This window comes from Saprolegnia parasitica, assembly GCF_000151545.1.
Source record: "Saprolegnia parasitica CBS 223.65 unplaced genomic scaffold supercont2.262, whole genome shotgun sequence".
NCBI classification, from domain to species: domain Eukaryota; phylum Oomycota; class Saprolegniomycetes; order Saprolegniales; family Saprolegniaceae; genus Saprolegnia; species Saprolegnia parasitica.
In genome coordinates this window covers 2,006-16,772 of record NW_012156656.1, presented here as the reverse complement: position 1 = coordinate 16,772, position 14,767 = coordinate 2,006, and the positions used below count along the sequence as shown (strand labels likewise).

Below are 14,767 nucleotides of genomic sequence, written 5' to 3'. Positions count from 1 at the left end.
AGTCGCGCGGCGTCGGCGCGGGCGTCGGGGCTTCGGTCGTCGGGGCCGGCGTAGGCACTTCGGTGACCGGTGCCGTCGTTGGCGTCTGTGTCGTCGTCGCGTTCTCCGTACCCGGAAGCGCGTTGAGGTCGCCAATCAACGTCACGTTGGCCGACTCGGGCGCATCGGCGGTCGTGGCCACCGGGGTGAACGTGCTCTCCGCCGGAACACTGTCGAGGTGGCCCGTCGAGCCGACCAAGGTTTCGCCGTTGGCAGCCGCCGTCGTCGGCTTGGGTGTCGTGGAAAGGCCTTCGCCCGTGCTCGCGTCCGTCGAGCTCGTCGCTGCAAACGTCACAACGCCGACTGCGGCGACGACTGCGAGGCCGCAGCCCGCCATGATGAGCATGCGCTTCTTGCGCTGGAGATCGCCATGCTCGTTCTCCTTGTCTTCGAGGCCGCTCGGCGTCAAGTCGTTGTGGCTGATCGAGGGCGACCGCGGGGACGCTTCGCTGGACCGGCCAAAGAAACCCATTCTCGTCTCGTTGCAAGTTCTCAAATGCTGCGCTCGGCGTCCATGTCGCGACGGGAGCCAGCGCGTTACTCTCTGCCGTGACACACGGCCGGCCGAGTTTGCTGTGCACCCATCTTTTACCACCACAGAAAACCAAAACTGGCCTTTTGTATGAAATGCACACGCGTTAAGGCTCTTTTGAATTGTCGGCTCGACCCTACCCGCCATAACAGCCATTGCGCCGCTGTAGTGTATCTCGGTCCAAGATGGCGGCGCACCAGACAAACCGCCGCCGGTTTGCCACGCGACCGCGAGACAACGACTGCCAGTACTACTACGTGGGTAGGAGCCACTGCGTCGATCGCAGCTGCCTGCCTCGCGAAGGACGACCGTTTGCGTTGGGTGGCTTGACGCCCGTGGCGCCGCGGCACACAAGTACACGGTACTCTGCCGACAGCTGGCGAATGTGTGTGCGAACGTAACCAACCGCGTCGACTTGAAGCTACGCCAAGTCGTTCGTCGTTCTCGCCGTGGACTGCCTTTTCCGACTCCAGATTTTTCTCCCCGCTCGCAACGATGCAGCGTACCTTGGAGGATACATGGAGTGGCGAGCTGTGCAGGGACGTGGTCGTCGTGAAAGACTGCGTCGCGCTCTGTAGCGTTAGCATGCACACCTCTACAAGGGTGTTGGTACATGCGACCGAGTGTAGTGGCCGTCGTGTAATGGTCTGCGTTTCTACACCTATCGCAAGGCGCCGACGAGGGACCATTGACCGCAGTCCATGACGCTGCTGATGGCGGTCGGCCTGGTGGTCGAATGAGGATGGTGATGCTGATCGGGGACGACTCAGATCGCATGTGATGATCTCGTCGCGCCGAGGACAGTACTGGTACCGTAGGGTTGTAGCGTCGTGTGCGGTAATAGGGCCGTGTCGATCGGACAATATTTTACACAAAATGGGAGTATTGCTATTTGCCTTTAAGAACACCCGGACGCCCGAACGCCTCTCCTGATTTTGTGTGTTGCTCATTATTGTCCAAACAAATTCATTCTATATATGTATAAACGTATGTAGTTGTACCTCTACTTGAGTTTGATGAAAGCGTTCTTGAGGATCTTGACGTTGTATACGACGCTGGGGACTTCGGTGAGGTTGCCGTCGAGGATGTGGATGTTGGCGTCGCCGTCCTGCGCCAGCATGAAGTACTCGTCCATCGCATCGGCTGTGGCCGACGGCGGTTCGTCGGGCGACGACACCGACTTGGTGGGCAGCGACCTGACGTGCACTGTCAGCACGGTTCGTTTCTTTGCAAGGAGGTCTTTGGCCGGCAAGCCAAAACACGTTAAATGGCTCATGTAAAACCATTGGAGCGTACTCAGCCGGCGCGCACTGATGGAGACGACCGAGCCAGGACCGGTCGGGAGCTCGTGCGGCTCGATGCCCCAGAGAAAGTCGCACATGATCGACGTGCTGTTGTAGACAGCTTGGCGCGCCAAGCTGTTTTTGCGCAGCATTTTCCAATGCGATAGGTTCCACACGTGGTCGAGCACGAGGATGACGACGATATTGACGAGGAGCACGAACACGACGTACGGCGCGACGCGGATGTAAATGCCGTGGACGACCTCGACGCGGATCCCGTCGAGTGGCTCGGTGTGGTGGTACAGCTCGTGGTTGTCCGAGTTGCAATAGTCGATAAAGGACGGGATGAAGAAGAGGGAGAGGCCGCTGAGGTACAAGGCCGTGACGCTCGAGAAGTTGAAGAAGCCCATCATGACGCTCTGGCCATTGAACGACGCAATGCCGAGGAGGTTCCAGAGCAGCTTGCAGAGCTTGAGGATGACGAGGTTGAGCCAGAGAAGGCGGAACGAGAGCGCAAAGATCTCGATCGACACGAGCGCTTGCGGCGCCGGCGCGTTGTAGACGCTGACATCGCGGGCGTAGCGCAGACAATTTTGCAAATCGAGGACGACCGAGAGTGTGTACAGATAGACAAAGATGTCCGAGTTGAAGAGCAGCATGTCGTAGCTCAGCGCTTCGGACGGAAACGGAAAGTACTTTGGCACGACGGTGCGAATCACCTTGGCGATAAACGAGTCGGGTTTTGCCGGGTCCACTTCAAGCCACTGCACTGTCCGGCGGCTCGCAATGTACCCGCCAACGCCCACAAAAATCGCAAGGAGCTTGACGATGAGGGCGGTGAGCGCCATCGCCGAGTTGACGACCGTGAACCCGAGCTGGTACGTCGAGCCCGGCACGAACGCACTGGACGTCACCGTGAGCGTCTTGGTCGCGTCATTGTAAACCATCGAGAGCTCGCATGTCGAGTACCCAAGCTCCGCGACCGCGTCGCAGCCGGTGCAGTAGTTGCGCGAGTAGATGCGGAAGTACGGCACCACCTGCGTTTGGGGTGTCGGCGTGTTGGCGAGGACGATATCACGCGTGAAGCGCTTGTCGACGGTTGTCCGCCCCGGGAGGTACCCATGCCGGAGGAGGTCGACGCTGGTGGCACCGGCCGGCACCTTGTCGTTGGCATTGGTCGCATGGGTGAAGGCGTTGCCGCGGTAGAAGGTCGTCGCGTCGGCTGCGACGGCGAGCTTGACCTTGTTTGAGACGCTCAGATCCACGGAATAGTTGCCTTGAAAGATGGGGCAGAGGACGGTCGACGGCGTGAGCTCAAACTCGCCGGCGGAAATTGCGAAGACGCGGTCGTTCTTGCTGACCAAGTTGACGACCGTGTAGTTGGCCATCCACTGGCCCATGTTGGACATGTTGGCGATCGAGTACCCGCGCATGTAGCTGTACTGCGTCTCGAGCTGCGGGCGTTCTGAACCGCACCAATGGGCGTCAGAAAGAAATACCCGCCTGCGAGGTAGTTGCTTAGCGCCCAGTTGTTGACGACGGCGTCCATTGCAAGAAGAAAGACGACGAAGAGGCTCATCGCGCGCTTGACGTAGCCGTACCCGAGGCGTGCGAGGCCGCGCACCCCGTGGTGGTCGACAACGTACGCGCGGATCGATGGAGGCATTAGTGCCAACGGCAAGTCCTGGTACTTGAACTGGCGTTTGTTTCGGCTAAAAACAAACAGGCGAGCTCAAAGTGGCGTTATTGATTGCTTGGAAACGCCGGTCGCGCGACCGGTGGCTTGATATTGTACACATGTAGTAATAATGCGACTCTGAAGCATGTCTGGATCGAGCAGTCTGATCCAGGGCTGTGCAGGCGAGGAGTCCAAGGCTGGCGGCATGGCGTACACAGGCCTTGTCCAACAAAGTGCAGTTAGATATGGCTTACACGTAAAAACATTGCAATATTTGAGGATCGAAGCGGCCACCAAACCAAGCGACGTCCACAAACGATTCGAGCAGATGGACGATGCTCACCTCAGGTAGACGCGATCTCAACAGAGTCTGTGTACTTTCGCAAATAGTTTTCTAATTGCCGATTACATGCACTAGAATGCAATTGTCTATTGATATGCACGAGAATATGTAAAGGGTCTGGAGTCATCGGATCGTGATGCGCGTGTTCTTGAGCACTTTGATGTTGTACACAAGGCTCGTCACCTCGGTCAGCGTGTGGTCGAGGAGGTGGATGTTGCGGTCCCAGTCCTGGACGAGGAGACACATGTTCTCCGTGCCCTCGTCGGCATCCGTTGTCGTTGCAATCGTCGAGGTGTCGGTCGCTGACGCATCCCACACGGAGCTGGCCTTCGCCGAGCGCACCGAGCTCTTGACCTGCAGCGCTGCCTTCTTTCGAATCACAAGGTCTTTCGCCGGCAGACAAAAGCACGTCAAGTGGCACATGAAAAACCACTGGAGCGTACTGAGGCGCCGGGCGCGCACGAGGACAATCGCGCCGTCTGCGCCGTTGACATGGGCGCGCGGCTCGATGCCCCAGAGAAAATCGCACAGGATCGACGTGCTGTTGTAGACCGCTTGGCGCGCCAAGCTGTTTTTGCGCAGCATCTTGAAGTACTTGTAGTTGATGCCGTGATCCAGCAGAATCACCCCCAAGAGGTTGAGGACGAGTGCGAACACCACGTACGGAGCAACGCGGAGGTATTTGCCGTTGATGACATTGACGCCAATGCCATCGATCGGCTCGATCGCGTTGGAAATGTCGACCGACACCGAGTTGTTGTACTCGATGAGCGCCGGCACGTAACAGAGCAGAATCGCCGAGAGGTAGAGGTACGTGACACTGGAGAAATTGAAGAAGCCCATGGTCGTGCTCTGGCCATTGTACGACGCAATGCCGAGGAGGTTCCAGAGCAATTTGGCGAGCTTGAGGATCGCGAGGTTGCCCCATAGCAGACGCAGCGAGAGCGAAAACATCTCAATCGAAACAAGGAACCGGGGCGCGAGCGCGTTGTAGAAATTGACATTGCGCGTATGTTGCATGCTGTTTTGAAGGTCCAGGAGCACCGCGAACGTGTACAACAGCACGAAAATGTCCGAGTTGTACATGAACATGTCGTAGCTGAGCGCGTCGCTCTGGTACGGAAAGTACTTTGGAATGACCGTCCGAAGAACCTTGGTGAGCATCGAGTCGGGTTTCGCTGGGTCCACTTCAAGCCACTGGATCGTGCGCCGGCCCGCGAGGTATCCCGCGATCGCAAACAAAATCGCAATGAGCTTGGTCACGATCGCGACTTGGCCAAACGCGGAATTGAGCACCGTGGACCCGAGCTTGTACGTCGAGCCCGGCACGAACGCACTGGACGTCACCGTGAGCGTCTTGGCCGCGTCATTGTAGACCAGTTTGAACTCACATGTTGAGTACCCGAGCTCGGCGACCGGGTCGCAGCCCGTGCAGTAGTTGCGCGAGAGGATTCGAAAGTAGGGCACGACCTGGGTCTGCTCGGACGACGTATTCTGGATCGAAAAGTCGCGCGTGAAGCGCTTGTCGACGGTCGTCTGGCCAGGGATGTACCCGCGCGCGATGACGTCGGCGCTGCGCATATTTGGCGTCGCCACGTCGACGGTCGCATCGTTCGTAAACATGTGCGTGAGCATGTTGCCGCGGTAGTAGGTCGTCGCGTCGGTCGCGAGCGCCAACTTCACTTTTTTCGAACTGTCAACGTTGCCATAGACGCCTTGAAAGACGGGGCAGAGTACCATGGCCGGCGTCAAGTCGTATTCGCCCGCCGAGATGACGTACAGCCGGTCGCTTTTCTCCACAAAGTGGATGATCGTAAAGTTCGACATCCACTGACCCATGTTGGACAAGTTCTTGATCGAGAGACCGCGCATGTAGCTGTACTTGGTCTCGAGCTGCCGCGCGTTCTGGACCGACCCGAGCGGCGTCAAGAAAAAGTACCCGCCCCCGAGGTAGTTGCTTAGCGTCCAGTTGTTAACAAGCGCGTCCATGAGGATGAGGAGGATGACGAGGAAGCCCGCAATATTCTTGGCGTAGCCGAGCCCGCGGTACGCGAGGCCTCGCATGCTGCCCGAATCGATTCCATTGCCTAACTTGCTGCGTCGCCGCGACATGAGTTTCACGCAGCGGCTTTTCTGACGACTCCAAAGTGGGTTTTGAAAATGCGATAAATTTAGAGAGCCCCCATTTTGTTGGAACTGACGCAACCGCTCCTGGTGCGTGCGCCGACGCCACAATGCCAAATGTGGCCGCGCCAACTAGCTCATGACGCAATACCGGTACGCCTTTCAGAGTGGTAGTAGCATTGAGAATCTCTTCAACGCGGGACTGTACATGGCCAACTACACCGTGTTCAACCTCGTGCGAAAGTTGGATGCGTTATCGCAGCTGGGAATTGCTCGCTCCCGACCAAAACGGGTCTTTTTTACCAAAAACAGTTTGGCGCGCAAAGCGAACAGCACCCCGATTGTCTGCGATTACTGGACGGTTGCCTGAGCTGCGCATGAAGAAGTAGTCGATTAGCAACGTACTATCGCCCCTCGGCAAACCAATAGGACGATCATATTCGCAATCAGTGACGCTGTCTCGGTTCTGAACACTGAAAAGCCCGGCGGTCGCAGCGACGGCATTCGCGACTCGGCCTAAACATGGTCGTCCAAGACAGCGACCGCACCTTCTCGACGGTCAGCTCGACGACGTGACGAGCCCGTCGACAACATCAAGATTCTCAAACACTACTTTTGTCACCATTACGTACGACGACACGCGTCATCGATTTTGTCCATGTATTTAGTGTCCGTATTGTCCTACATGCTTTATGACGAGGACCTGGTGGACAGCCTCGTTCAATCAAGGTACCAAAGAGCGTCAGTCCGTCGTTTGTTGCCGGCCTTTCTTTGGAAACTCTGTCATTTTCAGTGCTTATTATAGCAACAGCCAACGGCTGTCAACCGTGGGAGGAGCCACAACGGGATGCGCTCCGAATCGACGGAGCCGCTTCGCGTGCGCCTCGTCCGCGCCTCGGACACGCTGCACTGGTACGCGACGCGCCTCTTTGGGTCGCTCGTCGTCTTGCTGCTCACGGTGGACGCAGTCGTCAACAACTGGTCGCTCAACAACTTTCTCGGTGGCGGCTTCTTCTTCTTGACGCCGGTCGGCGGCATTGGTGCCGCATATGAGCTCGATACCGAGTACAGCTTCGGACACGGCCGTGCGATCGCCAACCTCTCGGACGTCGGGTACTGGATGACGAATGTGAGCGTGAGCCACCTCGTGACCAAGAGCAAGCACATGTACACGTTCACGGCCGGCGAGTTTGCGCTCACGCCGTCCACGGATCTCTGTCCGATCTTTCAAGGCACGTACAGTGCGTTGGCCGGCTCGTCGATTCGCTTGGCGCTCGCAGACGACGCGATCTCGTTCTACCGCGGCCACGCGATGGACCATTTCTTCACAAACGATCAAACCGTCAACTTGGCAACCCGAGGCATGTCGAGCGCCGACCTCTTTTCGCTCGGGTACGTCCCTGGGCGCACAAGCGTCGATAAGCGCTTCACCACGCCGTTCACAGTCGCCAACACGTCTCAACTCCAGCATCTCGTCGTGCCCTATTTCCGCATCTATACGTACAACTTTTGCACCGGGTGCACGCCGATCACGGAGCTCGGCTTCAGTCGCTGCAACTTGACCTTGGCGTACAGTGACGCCAATCAAACGCTCCGCGTTGACTCGAGCGCCTTTGTGCCCGGCTCGACGTACAAGCTGGGCGTGACCATGGCCAACTCGGTCGTCGGCGTCGTGTCGCTAGTCGCCAAGCTCGCGGCGATCATGCTCGGTATTGCGGGCTTCTTCGCGAGCCGCCGGACCGTGCAGTGGTTTGAAGTCGACCCATCAACGCCCGACTCGGTCATCGCCAAGGTGCTTCGCACCGTCGCCCCCAAGTACTTTCCATTTCCAAGCCACGCGCTGAGCTACGACATGTTTTGCTACAACTCGGACGTGTTTGTGTTTCTCTACGCGTTCTCGGTGCTCCTCGATCTGCAAAACTGCCTCTTGTATGTCGGCCGCATCAACGTGTACAACGCGCATGTGCCCCAAGCACTTCCGTTGCTCACGACCCTTTCGCTCTCGTGCCGCCTGCTCTGGGTCAACTGCGCGATCCTCAAGGTGTGCAAGATCCTCTGGAACCTCGTCGTGCACGCCGAGTACAATGGCCAAAGCAACGTCATGACGTTCTTCAACTTTTCCAGTGTCACGTACCTCTACCTTAGCGCGGTCCTTCTCTTCTTTATTCCCGCGTTCGTCGAGTACGACAACTCAGTAGCCATGGATTTGCCCAAGTCGGTCGAGTCGCTTGACGGACTCCGCGTCGAGGTGGTTCACGGCAGCTACATGCGCGTCGCCGTCTCGATTCTGTATCTCTTGCTCCTTAATGTCTTTGCCGTGACGGTCATCGACCACGCCATCAACTACAAGTATTGGAGCACGCTGCGCAACAACTCGCTCACGCGTCAAACAGTGTACAACAGCAGCTCGATCCTCTGCGACTACCTTCCGCCCCTCGAGAACCACAAAGACGGCGTGACGACAACGACGAGCATCCGCGCGCGCCGGCTGAGCACGCTGCAGTGGTTTTTCATGAGTCACTTGACGTGCTTTGGCTTGCCGGCCAAAGACCTCTACGTGAAGAAGAAGAAGACGATGCTCGTCAAGACCGCTCGCAATCTGATGGCGCAGTCGGCCGAGCCGACCACCGCGATCGAAGAAGAGGCGGCGGAAGAGTTGTTTACGATCGTCCAAGACGGCGACCGCGTGATCCACTTGCTCGATGGCAGCTTTGCCGGTGTGGGCAGCGCAGCCTTCAATACCAGAGTGCTCAGGAACGCGCCCATGACGATCCGATAGAGGCTGTAATATACGTCGTACGTTTTTATATACGGTGGTGCTGTCGACGTGTTGAAACCAGCAGCCTCATATCCGCCGGCTAGTCTGCGGTCATACGCAGCTTGGTCAGTCCATGGACCCCTCCCTTGTGTTTGCGTCACCAAAAAGCCAAGTGCAATGGCCCATCTCGGTGTATAGTTCCGGCAGTGAGGAGGCCTGCGAGTCTCAACCGGCATTATTTTCTAGTCGAAACTGGAAGATTTGGGGCTCGACTTCGCAACTACTACATGTACTCCAGTAGTAGTATAAGAAAGTCGCTTGCGCGTCGGGGAACGTCCAAGCGCATCTCAACAAGTTTAGTTTATCTCAACTTGAGATATACTGAATCCTAACCCGGTTGGACTAGCCGATGACGCTAAACGGTTACAATGGCCGGTGAAGTGAGTCTGTGCGTGGAGGCAGGACTACATAAATCCAATTGGATTTGTGTGCTCTTGGTGAAGGGGAGGGGTCATTGCCGAGGGTTAGTACCTTGCGGCAACACGTGCAAATCACTCGTCAAGTGAGGCAGTGCGGAGCTACATTGTATGAAGAACCGATCAAGACAACGAATCTTGTCCGAAGCGCCCTTCTGGGCTGTGCACATCATGTCGACAAATACTATAAAACAATACAAGCAGTAGTACGTCAACACGTAATACCGGTAGCTAGCAGTCTAGGATGCAACTCCCGTCGTCGGTCGCTGGCTTTCTCTACGACGATGTCGCCGCGCCGTACTCGGCCCCAAGTCGTCCGTTCGTGCCCTCTGGCTGATCTTACACGCTTGCGTCTGGTATTGTCTTTGGCTCGAACGCAACAACCGTGTCTTCCGCTCGACGTTGACGCAACTTCCCGCTGCCGCGCTCGCGATCCGGGCAGCTACTATCGCAAGACTGCATGTCCGGCACTTGGCTCGTCGTGCTGTGGTGCCATCTCTTGACGCGTCACTGCGCGCTCTCCGCGACGACCCTTGGTGTGCACGCTACCTGGTCCCTTGCACAATCTCGAGTTACGACCACTAACGCTCCTCGTTGACGCACCGGTCAAGCCTCACGAGCGCATTAGGAAGTCCACCATATCTTTATAATTGCATGTAATATAACTCAGTTCAACAACAATGTAGCTAGCAGTAATGTTCGGTTGTCTCACTTGATGGTGACGGTCGTGTTCTTGAGCACCTTGATGTTGTACACGAGGCTCGTCACGTCGTTGAGCTGGCCGTCCAGGAGGTGGATGTTGTGGTCGCCGTCCTGGACGACCATGTACGCGCCGTCGTCGGGCACGGGTAACGGCAGCGGCAGCGCCGTTGGGTACGTGATCGAACTCGAGCGCGAACTCGAATTCGCCGTGTGGTGGTGCTTGACGTTGACGTGTGTGATCGAGAGCTTCTTGGCGCGAAGCTCCTTCTCCGGCAAGCCAAAGCACGTCAAATGACTCATGAAAAACCACTGCAGTGTGCTCAAGCGGCGCGCGCGGCACACGATCGACGACGCGGCGCCGTCCGCGTCCGGCTCGATGCCGTCGACAAAGTCGCACACGATCGAGCTGCTGTTGTACATGGCTTGGCGCGCCAGTGAGTTCTTCGCCAAAAGCTGCCAGTAGCGCCAATTCCAGAGCCGATCGGCAGCCGTGACCAGGACGAGGTTGACGACGAGGCCGACGCCGACGGACGAGAGCACGCGGAGGTAAAACCCGTCAAAGACGCGGACGCGGATACCGTCGATGCTCTCGTTGACGTTGCGAAGTGGCGTCGCAACCGAGTTGTTGTACTCGATGTACGCGGGCACGTAGAAGAGGAGGACTGCGCTGAGGTACACGGACGTCGTCGACGAGAGGTTCAAGCAGCCCATGAGCGTGCTCTCGCCGTTGACCGACGCGGCGCTCACCAAGCTCCAGCCAATCTTGAGAAGCTTCAGGAACGCGCAGTTGACCCAGAGAAGCCGGCTCGAGAGAGCAAACATTTGCAGCGTGTAGAGGAATTGCGGCGCGAGATTGTTGTACACGTTGACTTCGCGGACAAAGATGAACGACGTGTTGAGGTCGAGAAGCACCGAGAGCGCATACAGAAACACAAACAAATCCGAGTTGTAGCAAAACGACGCGTAGCTCAGCGCGTTGCTCTGGTACGGAAAGAGCTTGGGAAAGACAATGCGACAGGCGCGCGCCCCAATTCCGTCGACCTTAGTGGGGTCCACTTCGAGCCACTGGACGGTGCGCCGACCGGCGAGGTACCCGCAGATCGCGATGGCGATCGCCGCCAGCTTGATGTAGAGCGCTGCGACGCCAAACGATGAGTTGGGCATCATGAGCCCGAGAAAGTACGTCGAGCCTGGTACAAAGCTGCTGTTGGTCACGCGAAGTGCTCTCGTCGTGTCATTGTAGACATAGGTAAAGTTGCAAATGCCGTGGCCGAGCTCCGCCACCGGCGCGCACCCGGTGCAGTACGTCCGAGGAAAGATGCGGTAAAACTTGACGATCTGCGATTGCGGCGTCGAGGTGTTTAGAACCAGCACGTCGTGCGTGAAGCGGAGGTCCGTGCCGGTGCGTCCGGGCACATAGCCCAGCTCGAATAGCTCGGTGGACTTCATGGACGAGTTGCCCAAGTTGGCCACGGCGTCGTCCGTGAAAAAGTGCGTGAGCGCGTTGCCGCGGTAAAACGTCACCGAGTCGGACGCGAGCGCCAGCCGGACATTGCCTACGCGTGGGATCCCGTACGTTTGAGCGAAGGTCGGACACAGGTTGGTTGCCCGTGTCAGCGGAAACTCCCCGGCATTGATGACGTACACGTCGTCACTCTCGGTGACGAGGCGGACAATGGTGGCGTTGGCGATCCATTGGCCAATCTTGGAGAGGTCGTGGATGGCGAGGCTCTGCGCGTAGCTGTACTGCGCACTGAGCTGCTGCGCGTTTTGGGCCGCTGCGATCGGCGTGAAAAAGAACTTGCCGTCGCCGAGGTACGCGTTGATGGCCCAGTTGTTGACGATTGCGTCGCTCGCAATGAGCGGGAGGACAATGAGTCCTCCGATCGCAAGCGCGTGCTGGTACAAGCGCCGCCAGTGGCTGCACAGCGAGTCCTTGGACTTGACACTCGTCACGTTTCCCGTCATGTACGCGCTTCGTCCCATTGTGTCAAGTGTGGATGTGAATGATCGGCGTTGACAGATCCGCGTGCGTGTCAAAAATGCGTCACCTCACATATATCTTTTCGCCTCATTTTGGACAAAACGCCACAAAGGGGTCGTCCCACGACGCAGGTATTAATACATGTGAACGACTCGAAAGTTGATATTCTCAAGGGTCCATTACCTCCTTTATTGCCCCTCGTGTATTGATGATGCGCGTAGTCGGTCCATCAAGTTGTTCGCGCCGCCGTCGGTTGGGTAAACTCAGCGTTCAGCGTGGCCTCCAACGTCCAAGCACCCACGTCTCTCTTTTTGCGGGGGCGTTGCACCGCAGGAAACGATGGCCCCCCGCCGGTGGCACGACGATGTCGTCCCACAGCGATGACAACGCGTTAGCTCGCCTCGGCGGTACACCAGTAGGGCGCTTCAACCGCCCACACGTCCTATATCCTCGAGAGGGATTCAAAACCAGGAGCTTTCCCGGCTAGAGGCAGCACGTGTGAGAGCAAGACCAACGAGGTTGTATGACATCTGTCGGCGTGTACAAACGGCTTGAAGCAACCAAGCGTGCTCATGTCTTCCGAGCCGGCTTTGGGTCCGAGAGAACGGTGGAGGTGAAGTGAGTGAAGCATCTTGGACCTCGCTTGGAGCGGAACTCCGTACAGACCCTCCTCCTGCCGCAAACTGGATGCGTGCGACGACGACGACACGCGCCGCCAACCCAACGATGGCGCCGTGTCGGTATACCGTTTGAGCGCTTGTTTTCCGATGCGTGCCTCGCCGCTCAGGAAACCAGATCGTAGTCCTTCCTTGAGACCATCTTAATCGTATCCTTCATTACATGTGTAAGCGTTGCATTGCATGTCCGGCACTTGGCTCGTCGCGCTGAGGTGCCATCTCTTGACGCGTCGCTGGCCGCTCTCCGCGACGACCCTTGGTGTGCACGCTACCTGGTCCCTTGCACAATCTCGCGTTACGACCACGAACGCTCCTCGTTGATGCACCGGCCACGCCCCACGAGCGCATTAGGAAGACCACCATACGTATCTTTATAATTACAGTACATGTAAAATTACTCAGTTCAACAACAACACAAGCAAGCGTCGCACCAAGGGATTTGACGCTACAATATATATTGCACCGCAGATTGCACCGGCACACGTCCGATGCTGCCAGGTATTCGTTGACCGCTGTCGTCGTAATCACTGCTTCAAGAACCGCCGCCGTGCGCGTCCAGTCTCATGAGCAACGAGTACAATTGCATGTACAGTACAGGTCGTGTGGAGCAGAATATACGAGCAAACTATGGAACACGACATTTCCCGTCAACGTCGAGCGGAACCGTACGAAATCCCGTACTGTACGGTACTAGGTACCCGCACGAAATCCAGCACATGTGTCGTCGTCTACACCGGCGTCTTCAACAAACGCACCCACCAAGGTGACGCATCCTTTTCCGACGGCGGCAAACCTTGCTTTGCACGCTCAACGAATCGAGAGCTTAAATGTCTCGGCGACCAAGTCCTGTGACGTGCACCAGTGGCATGCCGGCGTCATCCGAGTCCTGCAAGCCAAGCCGACCGACAGCTTTGCAAGCACACAAGAAGTATTGGCATGGAGGAATGGCGCCAAGGCTTCCGAAATGCATCCCAATCCGAGAGAAGGCCGAGGGAACGCTCTGAGAACGCCAAGTATGGTAATCAGTCTGCTGCTACGACATCGCGGTGTGCGACGTGGTGGACCACACGTTCACAGAAACAAGCCATTGTCCTCTGTGCCACATCACATCAAGATCTGTCCACACTTCCCTCGCGTCGCCTTCCTCCAATCCCGAAACGCATCGCTTCCCATTGGCCGAAAACGCGCTCTGGCTTGGAGTGAGAGGTAGTAACTGCTTGCATTTCAAAAGACAGATGTTGCAATGTGTGGTAGCGATTGATGGTACGACCGTGTATCTTGGGTGCAGTCTGAAGCAAAGCTCCCCCTCCATGATAATAGAAGAGGACAACCGGCCCCTTTCTTGTACGACTCCTACGTGGTACACGTCGTGTCCAGCGATATGATAACAGCAGTGTTTATCACTACGTGCGTCCAGTGCATCGTCAACGAGTGGAAACGCCGAGCTTGACCGTCTCGGATCTCATTCTTCAACTCTCCGTGTTCCCAACAACAACAACAACAAGAATGCCGGAAGTGACCAAGGAAGTCGGCATCGCCTTTGCGCTCACGTGGGCCGCGGCGTTCGCGACCTGCATCGGCGGTCTCGTCATCTTTAGCGCGTCCATGGTCAAGATGGCCAACGCCAAGAACCTCTCGATCGCGCTTGCGCTCGCCGGTGGTGTCATGCTCTTCATCTCGCTCGTCGAGATCTTTGGCAAGTCGGTCGAGCAGTTTATGGTTGGCTCCGCCGACGAGAACGGCGAGTGCGACACGACGTGCGAAGGCAACGCGTGGGTCTACACCGACATTTGCTTTGCCATTGGCGCTGGTATCATCTACCTTCTCGATGCTCTCGTGCACCGTCTCTCGCCCGACCTCAAGGACGAAGTCGACCTCGCTGACATCGCGCGCCTCGAGCAAGTCGTTGACGGCCATGTGCCCATGACGACGCCGACCGGCGACAAGGACACGCTCGTTGGCAAGGAGAAGGCGGCCATGAACCGCACGGGCATCCTCACGGCCATTGCGCTTGCGATCCACAACCTTCCGGAAGGCGTGGCCACGTACACGGCGGCGGTCCGCGATCTCAAGGTCGGCGCGACGCTGGCCATTGGTATTGCTCTGCACAACCTCCCGGAAGGCATTGCTGTCGCGACGCCTGTCTACTTTGCGACTGGTAGCCGCTGGAA

The 14,767-nt window shown here is 57.3% G+C and overlaps 5 protein-coding genes across 5 annotated transcripts; 1 reads left to right on the top strand and 4 right to left on the bottom strand.

Annotated features, from left to right (window-relative positions):
- Window positions 1–58: 58 nt before the first annotated feature.
- On the bottom strand, window positions 59–511 carry SPRG_16276 (hypothetical protein; the record flags this gene model as incomplete). Its single annotated transcript, XM_012355549.1, has 1 exon — window positions 59–511. A coding segment is annotated over one exon (453 nt), but the record flags the coding sequence as incomplete, so codon positions are not given.
- A 1,063-nt stretch (window positions 512–1,574) lies between these two features.
- SPRG_16275 (hypothetical protein) lies at window positions 1,575–3,581 on the bottom strand (the record flags this gene model as incomplete). Its single annotated transcript, XM_012355548.1, has 2 exons — window positions 3,354–3,581; window positions 1,575–3,291 (listed from the first exon to the last, which is right to left on the bottom strand). The coding sequence occupies exons 1-2, from the start codon at window positions 3,518–3,520 to the stop codon at window positions 1,575–1,577; spliced, it is 1,884 nt and encodes a 627-aa protein (XP_012210938.1). The 5' UTR covers window positions 3,521–3,581.
- Window positions 3,582–3,912: 331 nt separating this feature from the next.
- Window positions 3,913–6,022, bottom strand: SPRG_16274 (hypothetical protein). The gene is made up of 2 exons (XM_012355547.1): window positions 4,319–6,022; window positions 3,913–4,261 (listed from the first exon to the last, which is right to left on the bottom strand). The coding sequence occupies exons 1-2, from the start codon at window positions 5,985–5,987 to the stop codon at window positions 3,999–4,001; spliced, it is 1,932 nt and encodes a 643-aa protein (XP_012210937.1). The 5' UTR covers window positions 5,988–6,022; the 3' UTR covers window positions 3,913–3,998.
- Window positions 6,023–6,846: 824 nt separating this feature from the next.
- SPRG_16273 (hypothetical protein) lies at window positions 6,847–8,778 on the top strand (the record flags this gene model as incomplete). The annotated part of the gene is made up of 1 exon (XM_012355546.1): window positions 6,847–8,778. One exon carries the CDS (start codon window positions 6,847–6,849, stop codon window positions 8,776–8,778), a length of 1,932 nt encoding a protein of 643 aa, XP_012210936.1.
- Window positions 8,779–9,941: 1,163 nt separating this feature from the next.
- Window positions 9,942–11,903, bottom strand: SPRG_16272 (hypothetical protein; the record flags this gene model as incomplete). The annotated part of the gene is made up of 2 exons (XM_012355545.1): window positions 9,942–11,491; window positions 11,531–11,903. The coding sequence occupies 2 exons, from the start codon at window positions 11,901–11,903 to the stop codon at window positions 9,942–9,944; spliced, it is 1,923 nt and encodes a 640-aa protein (XP_012210935.1).
- Between the last annotated feature and the right edge of the window lie 2,864 nt (window positions 11,904–14,767).